The sequence below is a fragment of the Oxyura jamaicensis genome, chromosome 2 (assembly GCF_011077185.1).
Source record: "Oxyura jamaicensis isolate SHBP4307 breed ruddy duck chromosome 2, BPBGC_Ojam_1.0, whole genome shotgun sequence".
Taxonomy (NCBI): Eukaryota; Metazoa; Chordata; class Aves; order Anseriformes; family Anatidae; genus Oxyura; species Oxyura jamaicensis.
In genome coordinates, this window is record NC_048894.1 from 100,490,914 (window position 1) to 100,504,683 (window position 13,770).

General features: G+C 33.3%; 1 protein-coding gene across 2 annotated transcripts in view; it reads right to left on the bottom strand.

The window, feature by feature from the left end:
- Nucleotides 1-13,770, bottom strand: part of DOK6 (docking protein 6) — a 247,987-nt gene that overhangs the window by 38,820 nt on the left and 195,397 nt on the right. The window contains exons 7-8 of one of the 2 annotated variants that reach the window (XM_035319802.1): nt 8,362-8,479; nt 2,034-2,432 (exon numbers count right to left, since the gene is read on the bottom strand). In XM_035319802.1, the coding sequence (XP_035175693.1) occupies nt 2,347-2,432; nt 8,362-8,479 (204 nt within the window). In that variant the 3' untranslated portion in view covers nt 2,034-2,346. Of the gene's footprint in view, nt 1-2,033; nt 2,433-8,361; nt 8,480-13,770 lie in introns of those variants that run through there. The other variant, XM_035319801.1, reaches the window with a different exon arrangement.

Sequence of the window (13,770 nt, forward strand, 5' to 3'; positions counted from 1 at the left end):
GCTAATTCTCAGCTAAGTGTTCTGGTAAGTAGATGTTTTACTGTGAATGCATGATAATACTGACTGTAAGTAAGTTGTACCTGTCTGTTTAGGTCACCTTATATCAAAGAGACATGGGAACAGTCCGAGGTGGCTACACAGGGCTCAGCTGAGTTTGCAGAGCAAAAAGGATTACTGGCAGCAGCAGCTCCTACCAAGTATTGTCCATCAAGACAGAGGGTTAGAGAAGAATCTGTTTGCTACCCTGAACGGTGATTAAACTAAAAGACAGACAAGAGGCAAAGAGAAAATGCGTCCTTAGCTCTGCCAGCACAGGGGTCAAGCCATGCCTCCCCCATCCAGGTTGCTGCCTGAGACAGACTGGAGTAGAACGTACCAGACCTGGATTTTCTCCACTTGTGCTGGGCTGAGACATTGGGCTGATGGGACTCCACTGGGAACGTAGCTGTTCACGTCCTGTTATATTGTACACACTAGCAGTTCAGAGAAAACTAATGTACAGTCCCATTGCATGTGAACTTGGCCAAGCAGCAACGACATTAATATGAAGTCACTAATGATAGTAGTAAAGATATTTTCATTTCACCCTCACTTGGAAAATTGAGGCATTTGCTGCTGAACAGCAAAACACCTTGTACCACTCATGGCTTTACTTCTCTGGTCTGTTGTTAGAATAGGTATGGCTTTATCATACGGTGTTCTGCTACGTCATGCTGAATATGTATGTGGATGTATTTGGTCACAGGTAGGGAAGGACAGTACCTTTGATACTTGTAGTGTAAATCCCAAATCACCAAGCAGCTATCTCCACTCTTCCTCTCATTTATACCAAATCCTGTCACTTTTCATTCTATCCCAGTTTGGTTGTGCATTTTTCTGCTTAATAGAAGAATATTTTGTGTGCTGTTGAAGTCAGAGCTATAAAATACCCTCTCAACAGACATTTCCATAGAATTTGGAAGGATAAACAACTATCCAGCAGCTAAACAGCAAACTTACTTCTAGTATTCAAACATGGAGCTACAAGGAATTGGCAGACCAGCTTTGGAAAGGATGAAACACTTTCACTTCAGTGAAATCTTTTTAACTCTGTATTGGGAGGAAATTCCTATTATTCACAGTTCTTACTTCTGTGAAAATTATCATAGTGTCTTACAACATATCATTCTGATCAAACAAAAAGGTGGCAGGATATAAGCATTCACCAAGATGAATTTTATTTATATTTATTTATTTATTTATTTATTTATTTATTTATTTATTTTTAACAAATAGAGAATGGAAGACATTCTAAGATTTTTTTGAACATGCTTTTTTCCTCTACTGAATAATGCTGTGATTTTTTTTAATCAGTTCTGCACAGCTAAAATTCACTATAGAGTTATAAAAACATATTCTTATGGCTCAATTAAATTGAACATACTGGGTAGCGTGTCCATTATGCTTAAATTGAAAAATGCTTACCATGATATAAATAGTCTCTATGGTGACAATATTTGTAGCACACAACATAGAGTCTACAAATAGTCTACATAGTGTGCTACAAATATTGTTACCATAATATTTTTGTAGATTAATAAGGTAGGATACAAATGATGGACAATCTCACAGAAATGTTATATTAATATATTTGAGATCTCGCAATGCTCTTTCTGTAGCAAATACATTGCAAACATCACAACAAACAATTATCAGGCAGGTCAATGTTATGTCACTTCAGACAAACAGTTAAATAGATATTTATATTATGTCATTTTAACTCATAAACACATAAACATTGGGATGTGAAGGGAGTATTATATCTTTTTCCATTTAAAGTAGAACAGAATCAGTGGTATTTGAAATACACTGTTTTTAGATTATAACAATTCTTGTAAACGTTCTGTAGAGGTGCCAATTTTAATAATTTCATATTATTTGAAATAACTACTGAAAGAAAAAGAAAATAGCAACTAAAGAAAATACATCTTTTTTGCTCAGGTATTTTTTCATGAGTATGCAGGGCATGTTTTTTTTTTTTTTTTTTTTTTTTTAAAGGGGCTTAATGCATTCATTATTTTGAGTAATAGTTTGACTAGAAAATAGGGTTTTTCAGCATTAAAATATTTTCAATTAATTTGAAATTACAAAAATGAGCTATTAAGCCTACTGACAATCTTACTAAGTAAGTGTAATGACATATTTAACACAAAATATTTCTAGCAAGAAGAGTCTGGATTTATTGGTGAAAAGGTTAATAGAAAAAAGCAGTTTTCACAAGATTGACCTTTGCCAAATAATTCAATTTTCTCTTCAAAATAACATGGTTAACCTTTCTTGTTCAGACAATCCAATGCCAGCTGACAATTAGCATCCATAGAGCCAGTTACATTTATTCTCCCAGAGCACATGTTCTCTTTCTGAACTACAGGTCTCATGACACAATGCAGGTCCTGGAATTTTATCAAAGAACAGCGTGATCAAATGACTGCAGCAGTCCAGCTTCAGTCAGGAGTATACATGTTGTCTTGAGCTAATTCACAATAAAAATTTGTGGGTTTGGTTAAATTAAGCTAAGTCTAAAGCTTAATTTACTTCTCAGACTGAGTGAGAAGCTAGTGTTATTAATAAAATTATTAACCTAAGACATAAAAAGAGATTTATTACTAAAAAATTCTGTAGTTGGTACTAAAAACATTTTTTTTTTCTTGAGTAGAAAAGGCAATTGTTATATTTAACTACTTTCCATAAACCGTTCAAGTTTTCAGTTGTAACTTCAGACTACAACGACTTCTGAGCTTTCTGGTGTAACACAAAATAACTTTGCTAATGAGTGATCTCACTGGAGGACCATATACTGAGAGAAAGTGCATCACAACAAAGGTCTTAAATGAAATCAGAACTTCTGAATTTGACAACAGAATATGCTTTATTAATCATTTTTGGCATTACCCCTATTTTTCATGTCTTGTAACTGTAAGAACCTCTTAACAACTATTTATCAGAATGAAATGGAGTGTGTCAAGATACTCTAGAGCAGGTCAGTAATGCACTTATTTATCTATAGCAATCATTGTAAAACAAAATGAGGTCCTTCTTTACTAGTTTCTGAGTAGGACATTTCCCATTTCCAATATGACATTTTAAAGTCAGCTTAGTGATGCACTATTTTGCACAGAACTTCAAAGCTCAGGAGAAAAAGTTCTAATCTTCAGCATAAGACTTAAGAAGCCACAAAATACAGTCATTTTAAATAATGTAGCTCTCACACATTCTCTACTCTGTATCTTGTTTCAGGTGTCCTTTATTCATATTTCAAGTTTTATAGGCTTCATTTGCTAATGTGAAAGTCCTGATGAGATTCAGAAAAGGAAATGGGAAGGTGGCAGGCTATAAAGCATGTCAGCATCAAAGCTGCTTGTAGACACTTAGTGAAACATTACTGAACGATCAGGTTTAAATAACAGATATATTCTAACATTTTATATTATCCACATTATTCTGGCATCAAATTAGATGGGGAAATGAATTCTGCACTCTTTTCCTGGGCATATGAACAAACAATGGAAATGCCAAAATGATGAATGTCCTTCAATTCATTTTACATACTTTAATTTGTAGAAAACTGCAGAAGCCCATATAGGAAATTCCTGCAGGATTAGCCTAAGGAGGGCTGAACAGGATGATTCAAATCCTTCTAAATATTTAGCAACTCAAATAGTATCTAATTATTCTTAGTGGCATATGAAAAGACTACTTTGGAAAGGGTGCAGACTTTTGTAGCTGGAATAAATCATGTGTCTGACTGTCTTCCTTTTAAATAAAAAGCCTTTTACCTGAATGGGTTAACCCTACATGCTCTTCTATTTAAAATATATTCAAAAAAAGAGATGAGATGAGAGCTCCTAACAAGGCCAAAGACAAGGAGCAATGCAGGCCTGATTTCTGAGGAGGTTTTCATTGAAGAGGAACCAGAGATTTATTCTGTTTTGATTTGCAAAAGTAGATTTAGTTTCTCACGTCTTTAGTGTGAAATACAAAAAGCAGTTTAAGCAATAGCAAATTTCCTATGACTTCAGAGAGGCTACTTTTTAATTCACTGTGTTTTTAGTTTTCATATATAGTTACAAGCTTAAATGATGCTTTTGCCTAAGACTTGTCTCATTGAAGATTATAGTTTTATTTCTCCAAGTTCCTCACTGAGTTGAAAAATGTAGGACTCTTAGCAGGAATCTTAGTGTTATTTAATCACTTTATGTGTTTACTACAGAATATGATAAGCAATTGTGATGAGCAATTTCTGTTGGAAAAAAGCATTCCTGTTCTCTTTAGTAGGATAACATGTAAGATGTTACTGGTATAATTCTTATACAAACACGCTCACATGAGTACCCTCATAGAAATTAACAGGATTGCTTAACTGGGTAGGTGTTCATCCCTTTGTGTATGCAAAAACAAAGTCCAAATAAGAAACAAACCAGACTCAAACACAACAGAGGTGATTGAAAGCAATTCTTAATTTTGAATTTCTTGGAGAAAGGCCAAACTGTAAATAGATTTTCTGAACATAGTTTCCTAAGGGATTTCCATAACTGCAATGCATAAAGCTAATGTAGGTTTCCATACCAAAATTTTGTTTGGCCTTGTTTAATAATATTTAAGCCATGATCAAGATTTTTACTATCTGCATTCTGTACAGCAAGACCCACAAAACTAAACATTTCAGCTAACTGAAAATTCAATCTGCAATCCTTTTTTTTTTTTTTTTTTTTTTTCATCCTAAGCAAATCTAAATGCCCAAATGGAAAATTTTAAACCATATCAAAAATTAATGTCATTAACATTTGCTGTATAAAAAGACGTTCTCTTTACTTCAGTTTTTAATTTCTTGTGAAACAATGATAAATCACATGCCTGATAATAACAACAAACAATGACTTATGAGGGTAGATACTGTTTTTTCTTCTTTAAGTGAAATTATTCTAACACAGAAAGATTAGAATTTAACCTGATGGCTTTAAAAACTTTGTGATTTCTGTGTGGCAGAGCCCCCCCGCCCCCCCGCCGTTTTTTTTTTTTTTTTTTAATATATATATACCAAATGTCACATCAGAAGAAGAGGAGAGGTAGTGCACAGCGCTGAAAGGACATGACTGTTTCAGCTAATGAGGGCCCATTGCACCCATTGCACAACTTACACAGCAGCTGCAGATCACATGGCAACTTTGCCAGACCTGCAGCACTATACTGTAAAATTTGAAATGAATACTACTGGTGATGTGCTGCCACTGGGAAAAGCCAACCACAAACTTGTTCCTATTTATAAGATTAATTAGACAACTAAATTGCTACTTTCATCATAGTAGTGCAATCAAGAACTGAAAGAGTACAAGGAAGACCAAATAGAAGAAAAGATATATAAAGAGAAACTAGTCCACCTCATTTTAAGATATTTTGTGCAGTGTGTGTCCCTTTAACACTATCATTCACTGTTTTAATCTTTTTGGGTCTGTACGTGAAGGATTTTCATGGGCAGATGGAGAATGAACCCAGTATCCATGTATCCATTGCCTTTTTTCATCTGAAATAGAGGCTCTAACCCCCCCCCCCCCCCCCTTACTCCACAGCATATTCATTATCAGATCAACTCACACTACTAATTAAGTTAAATTTGACTGCTAAATAACTCCCAAAGAGCCAATTTATCTTAGGTAGTATGAGTGCATATTCATTTCTCCTTATATATCACCAGCTGTTATTAATTAAATTCCAGTCACTTCAAACTGCAAGTCTGAAATAACTGCCATTAGGCAAACACTTTTGCACTGTATTTAACAGTGAGTTTGGATATTACTTTACTGTTATTGATAGTGACCTGGATATAGGTAGACACCATGATAGTTATTTCTTTTTAGAATCTGCAAGACAATGGGAAGAACGTGAAATTTTCACATTTTTTTAATATGCTTTGTCATAAACACACTTGAATTGCTGAACTGAGTTTGCTGGACTATTCTCTAAATAAAAAGTCTCCTCTCTGAAGGTGAAATATGCCTTTTTAAACTCAGAGAAGATCACGGTAGTTTTTTTCCTCTGCAACAACTCTTCTCACCTGTGTATTGTGCTCAGGTCAGTGCTGAGGTAATGCTTTAAATCTGCTTCCTCCCTACCCACCTTCCACCCACATGTGTGAAGCATCTGTGGGCTAATACTTTCTTGACTAGTAGGTCTCTTTTGTGCAAAGACTATTAGTATGAACAGGTATTAGGACAGAAAGGTGTACTTTCTGCTCCCTTAAGCTTCTGCACAAATATACTGCATTTAATTAGCCAGAAGCATTGCTGCAGAAAGTTCAAAGAGATCTTCCTTACAGGTAATGAATAATATTATTGCATGTTAAAGTTTTGCAATTGGAGGCAGGGAAATTTGTCCTCTGTGTGCATTTCTTAGCCCACTGTTAAAACTGGACTGCTCTCTCCTGAAATCTACTACGCTTTCTCACGTTTCAGTGATTGTAGTACATGTAAGAGGAGTGAAAATATTAAGTTCTGAAATATTTATTAGTCCCATGTTTCAGTGGAAGTGTGAATAAAATCTGCCTACTTCCAAAAAATCAGAATTATTGCATTTTTAATAATACACTTTCAATATGTTCCCTCCTGCAGAGGCAGTTGGTATGCATATTGAGTGAGTGTTTGATGTATCAAATTTTGCTTTTGATTAAATTGTACTGAAATACAAAGCCCAGTTATGAGAAACAAAAGGTACAGAAGAGATAAATAATGTTCAATTTTCTCACGTCATGCATATCATAACACTTTCACTATTCTTTTTCTAAAGGAAAATCTCAATGAGAACATAAGAGGAAGAACTCTAACACCTTTATAAAAATATATTTTTTCGTTCTTATTGTGTTCATGAAAGATATCAGTGACATAATGATTTTTTTTTTTTTTTTTTTTTTTTTAGGTGATCTATAAGCACAACCTTTTTCACAACCAACTTCTGGAAGGTTATTATTATTTTTTAAATTAGTTTTATTTAACTGTAAGTCTGTAATCATGATTAGCACTTCACTTTGTTGGATGGGGATGAGGAAAAACAAATGCTGTACCCTTTAATGAATCACCTATTGAATTCACAGCTCACCTGCTGATTTTAATTTATGTGATAATTTACAAAAAAATACATTGTGGATTTAATCTATATATTGCATGAAAGCATGTAATATATTTTCTTGGACTGCAAACTCTGGTTCTTGAGCAGTTTCTAACCTCCCATGTAAATGTAAATTGCTTATGCAAACAGCTTATTAAAGGGGAATTCAAATGAAATCCTTAAACTCTTGCTCAAGGAATAAGTTTGCTACATTTTTTTTTAAGTGAAAATAATGCTTTTAATTAATGTCTACATTTTAAATTTAATGATAATGTCAATTTCCTAAAAGATACAAAATAATTTCAGGTTAACCGCAGTGAATCCTCCTTATCCTCCTCCTTATATTAATTATACCATTTAAGCTAATAACTTAGAATCTAAATATATGGAAGAGATTTGGATACAGAAATAGATTATAGTTGTATACAGCATGTCTGTACGTTAGTCTAATCAACAGTTCATACATGCGATTCTCCAAGCAAATTCACCAAGAGTAGCTCTTATTCCTAGAATTACTTCATTCTAATCTTGCAACTCATACAGCCACCTGATGCAGCCTCAAGGGAGGCTGTAGCGAGGTGGGGGTTGGTCTGTTCTCCCACGTGCCTGGTGACAGGACGAGGGGGAATGGGCTTAAGTTGCGCCAGGGGAGTTTTAGGTTGGATGTTAGGAAGAACTTCTTTACCGAAAGGGTTGTTAGACATTGGAACGGGCTGCCCAGGGAAGTGGTGGAGTCACCATCCCTGGAGGTCTTTAAAAGATGTTTAGATGTAGAGCTTAGGGATATGGTTTAGTGGGGACTGTTAGTGTTGGGTCAGAGGTTGGACTTGATGATCTTGAGGTCTCTTCCAACCCAGAAATTCTGTGATTCTGTGATTTTTAATTGGGCACCCTGAGGTTGTCCAAATCTTATTGGAAACCTACACAATCTTATTGGAAGACAAGTACTAAAGCACCCTGACATTCATTAGCTACTGAGAAACTACAGTGAGCCAAATTATTTATCTAGTTTTATGTAGTGATTCTCAGAATAATTTTCACCACTAGTTTACAAACTGACTAAAACAAACCAGCTTTATGTAAATTTGGGAATCCTGCTGTGGTTCCTGGCAACTGATAAAATGAAATGGAGAGAAAACCAGTGCAAATAAAAAGCAATCTGCATGAATTCTTGTAAAGTGGAAAGAAGCTAGTAGTCATGGCATGTACTTAAAAGGAACTTGCCTTGTAAACTGTAGATTTCTCCAGCGCTGTTCTGCCGGGTGATATGATGCCAATATGCACTTCGAGGAAGTGAGATTGACTTGGATAATGTCATTGGTTCAGACAGACTGGTTTGGAGCTAAAAAAGAAATCAAACATAAGGGAAAGATCACACATAACTATACTTGACAGATAAATATTGAAATCATGAATTGAACCAATGCCATTCTGAAGACACTATTTGCTGAATTACCACAGGTTTTCTCCTATCATTTAAAATGCACTGTAAGCATTGGCATTCCGAATGCTAAGAAAAATGGATGCAGAAGTATACTTTGCTACACAGGTTTCCTAGCAGAATTTAATATTAGCATGTAAGAGTATGTCCCAATTTGTCTATGGCTATTCTTACCACCACTGGGATTTTGTTATTTTCTTCTTTAACTTTACTATAGTGATGCATTGGTATATGCCTGAAATCTTAAAACCCTCTATAATCACATTTATTTTTTTTTGTCATTTAACCTGCATATTGGATTGAATATCCAGAAAGATGCTAAAAAAGAATCTGAGACAACCAGCAGAGAACTAGCAATGAATGGTCATTAGTCCTATAACCCTCCATTTAAGTGGAGGCATTTCATTACCAGTACCAGGCTACAATCTCAAGAGCAAATTTTGTGGTCTTGGGGACTTTTTGTAACTGAAGGCATGAAGTGTCCACATCTACAAGAGCTACAGCACAGAAACCTGACAAGAGGAATGTAAACTTTAATAAAGACAGTTCTGTCTCCAAAACAGATGTGAAATGAGATGTGAAAGAAAGACAAGACTAGGCTACAGGAAATAGAAACAATGACAGAGGATTTTGCAGGCTGATAATACATCTGATAATGCTTTGGATATGTCTATGTACCTTACACTTTCTCTGGCTAGAAGAGAAGAAAATTTATCTGCAAAAATTGTGTATCTCTGGCTTTACAGAATATAAAATACAATCAGTAATTTGTGGGATCTAACAAATCATGGTATTTGTGGAGCATGTCATTTTTTCAGATGTCTGGAAGGATCAGCACTGAAAGGATCAATTGCATGTAAAGATTTAGAGAAAAAAATCCTTAATTTCAGGAGCAGGACCAGGATGGTGAGGGTGGAAGTCTGAAAGGGTAAGCATAGAAATCCACATTTTCAGGGAGTCCATCTATAGAGCAGAAGGTATTAATGGTTTAGATCATTTATTGCAGGCTAATGATTAATTTCTAGGGACTCCTCTTTCAGAATCATAATGCAAAATTCAAAAAGCCATTTTTATCCATACAATCATATGATATTATGTAAAACTAATAAAAAACATACAAAGAAAAACAAACAAACCAACAAATATGCAGCTTGTTTAGAAATATTTACCCAAAGATCTACAATTATTTCATCTTTGAGTATTAATATTCATTGACATGTGATGAATATTTTGATCTCTGTTCAATCTATTGTAATTACCTCAGTGTTTTTTTTTTTTTCTTGAGAATTATCATCAAAATTATTCCCTTTCTATAGCAAATGTCTTCACAGCTCATTTATAGCCAATATTTCATTTCATTTGTAAGTGCTGCAGATCATCACTACAAGCTATTCAATATGAAGTAACATTTCAACCATTAAGAAAAGTTCAAAAGCTTGATCTGTTTTGGGGAGATTGGGGAGTTTAAGTTTTTCAGTGTACAGAAATTCATTTATTGTGGAGATCAAAGCAATATCAAACCTTCTAAGAATTACTGTTTCACTGTAGCAAGAGTAACAAAGGTAATTTTGTTGAGTAATAAAAATAAAACATCATGCAACTTCAGTACACGGATGATTTATTCATAATTTAAAGGTAAACTTCAGTCTAGGCAACGGGCAAAACTCTTTATTGTTGTTCATTATGAACAAATTCCAGTAAAGAGAACTGCTTTGACTATGGTTCATTGTCTCAAAGATAAATCTATGGGATGAACTGAAATAGTTAAAGTTATTATTTATTTTATTTTTTTTATTATTCATGATCTGAGGTGATTAATTCCTGCCTGATCTGACCAACACTGTTGCAGAACAGATGCAAATATTAAAACTGTGAAAGAATTAAAAAAAAAATAATAATCTTATTTTAAATTAAGATAGGAAATGCTGTAGTAAATTGTGAGCATTCACAATATTTTGTCTCCTCAGATTCTCTATTTAAAGAACAACTTCTGATATCACCTTTTGGGTAAAAAGTATCACTATATGCTAAACACAATATGGTCTGAAGAACTAGATTTCTTTGGGGACACCATAGAGAGGAAAAAAATAAATATATTTTATGAAAATACTATCCTCAGAAAACAAACAAACAAACAAAACACCAAAAAAATTTAAAATACAGCTTTGTTTTTAATTTGAGACCTTAAAATATAAACATACAGAATTCACGACCTTAACATCTTGTCAGTAATATGAAGGACGATAATTTCATTGTACATTGATTTGTCTATGAAGTTATTTTTACTATTTGTTAGATCATTATTAACTACAGTGTTTATTTTTATCATTTTTATGAATAAAAATTAAACTATTGGTCACGACATGACAATCATAGTCATTGTCATGACTATCATGACAATGATAGAAGGCTTACTCCTACAAACTGCTGTTTGCAAAAATATTGCTAAGTTCAAAGGAAAATGGATAATCAACTGTTAGAAACCTACTTTCTGTAGAGAACATCTTATATGCTAGCCTGTGGGTGTTTCAAATAAAAAACTTGAAAACCAAGGGGAAGAAAACAAGCATCTAAACATACATACATACAATCAATTATTCTTATATAACTGAATAGATTTTTTTTTTTTGCTATATGAATTATTACAGGTTAAAGAAGAATTTAATATACAAAGATCTACTGTTTCAAAATCCTTTTTTCCAGAAGTGTAAATGAACTTTTGTTAGTTTACAATGTTAAAAACAAGCAATTTACAGATCATGGAAGGTGAACCAGAACCGTTAATTTGTAACATAATTAGTCACTCAGGTTTGAGATTTGTACTCCAAACCAGTGGAAGAGATCACTCTGGGTAAATTTAGAGACTTCATCCTAGATATTCTTCTTCCCTTTCATCTTCTTACTATGCCTCAGAAAATATAACAAACCAAACCAAACCAAACCTGAATTGTCTTTTTCTGATTCATCTAACTCAAACAGAAAACATTTCCTTACAGGAAAAATCAAGCAAAAAAAAAACTATTTTTTCTCTTTTTTTCTAAAAATGTAGCCCATCAGTTTCCTACACAGATTTATTTCTGTCCTTGACTTAACAATATAGCAATTCAAAAATATCTTAAAAAATGTCAGCTATCTCCTTAGGTTTATTTTCCAATTACAGAATTAAATCGATATCTCTGAGTATGTAGGCCTGTTGTTGTTTCTGTTGTTTCCCACTCTAGCACATTCTCAGGAGCTGGCAAAACAGGCTCAAATGCATTAGCATTAACTGTTCAGAAAGGAAGGGCCCATAACAGCAGAAGTAGCACAATCACATAGAAGAAATAAACACTTTTCTCTAGGAATGAACTAACTTTAATGTTTGCTAACTAGATTTAGAAATATAGAGGAAAGTAAAAGCTGTATACCAAATCAAAAACGTTAATATAATAATGTACCATTATCTAAAGCATGCACCTAGAATGCTTTTGCTACAAATATTCCTCACATCTGATGAGAATTCAGGAAACAAAAAACATATTCTAGACTTTCTTGCCCACCTCAGGAGGTAAAAGTGATGAGGTAATTAGAACTTGTGAGAAGAGTACAAATGCATGCATCAAAAGTACACTAACTGATATAAATATATACATGTAAAAAAGCCATCACCAAAGCTTTTTCATTATCAGATGTGAAATACCTAGTAGTTTGGTTTTACCTAATTTCTTCCAGAATCTTTCTTTGATAAGATACCTTTCATATGGTGAACACTTCATTTCTTTCTTTGTTACTTAAAATCTATAGTCATATGAAGCTTTTCTTTGCCAGTGACAACTTTATAGTTCTTAAAGGAGTATTTGATTAAAATAGAAATGAATATATATATATATATATATTAATGTTACTCTAAGTTTTTCCTCCTGTTTTTTTCACTATTGTTCTTTCATGAAACAAGGCTTAGGGGCTAAATTTTTGTTTTAATTCCCACAGGGCAACTCAACTGACTTAAATAGATTTGTTACTCTGTTATTAATAATGAATGCAAGTCCAAGAATGGAGCCTCTTACATATATTAGGTCTCTGAGTTTTGATGTTTTGATCTCTTTAGCATATTATTCTCTAATTTTCTGTTTGCAATAGTCAAAATATAAAAGGCAAAAAGAAATACATTTGTCTTGGGGAGAATTTGTTAATGTATAGTTCAATCCATATTTTAATCTGCAATAAACGATTTATTATTATTATTATTATTATTATTTTACAGATATGCTTTGGAAATAGTTTAGTTTATTACAGATAAAAAAGGCTGGTCCATTTCACGTTCTCATTAGTCTTTAAAAATAGCATGAGAACCAGGTCACAGAAGACTAACAAGAATTGTAACCTAGAGACATGAATTTTACTATTTAGATTTTTTTTTTTTCTTTATAACTCTAAAGAAGATTCCGTTGTGAGTTAGCTTTGAAGTAGAAGTAGAGAGGGTACAAGAAATATATTTCACTTTAAGAGTCCACAAGTTGCCAGTGGAATGGCACAAACTCATTTCACTGGTACCCACAGTGACAGATTATTGGAATTCAAAAATTACACAATCTAGTAGGCAGCATCAGCAGAGCATAAATTAGAGCACAAAAAAGAGAGAAGTAAAACATATATATAAATATATATATATTTATATATACATATATATAAATATATATATATTTAATGAATGTTAAGCTAAAGCCAAGAAGAAGGTGTCATGTTTGTCTTTTTGCAAAGCAGACACTATTGTACCACGTTCAGCTTGAGTACTGTGATACATAGACCTGTTCTACAAAAAGCAGTTTCCATCCTGTATTGTGAAGCTGATTATTCTTAAGTATAGTCCTTTGCATATGCTTCTGTTGAATTTTTTTTTTTTTTTTTTTTTTTTTTGTTGCAAATAATTTGTCCACATTGCCTTTTAAAATTCTTTTTGAATTCCCTCTCTTCACTGACCCAATTTCATATTGTAATGGTAAGATCAGGAAGTTTAATGATAAGATAGTATCTTTATTCAAGACTTATGAAAAACTTAATAGGTTACAGGATATATTCCTATGGGATTCCAATGTGAATGTTTTGCCCTTTGGTGATGTGCTATTTATAACTACTCTGTGGCTGCAATTTTCCCATAACCTTTTGTTCACAATCACTTATCTTTCTTACAAAATAGTCATTCATGCATGATT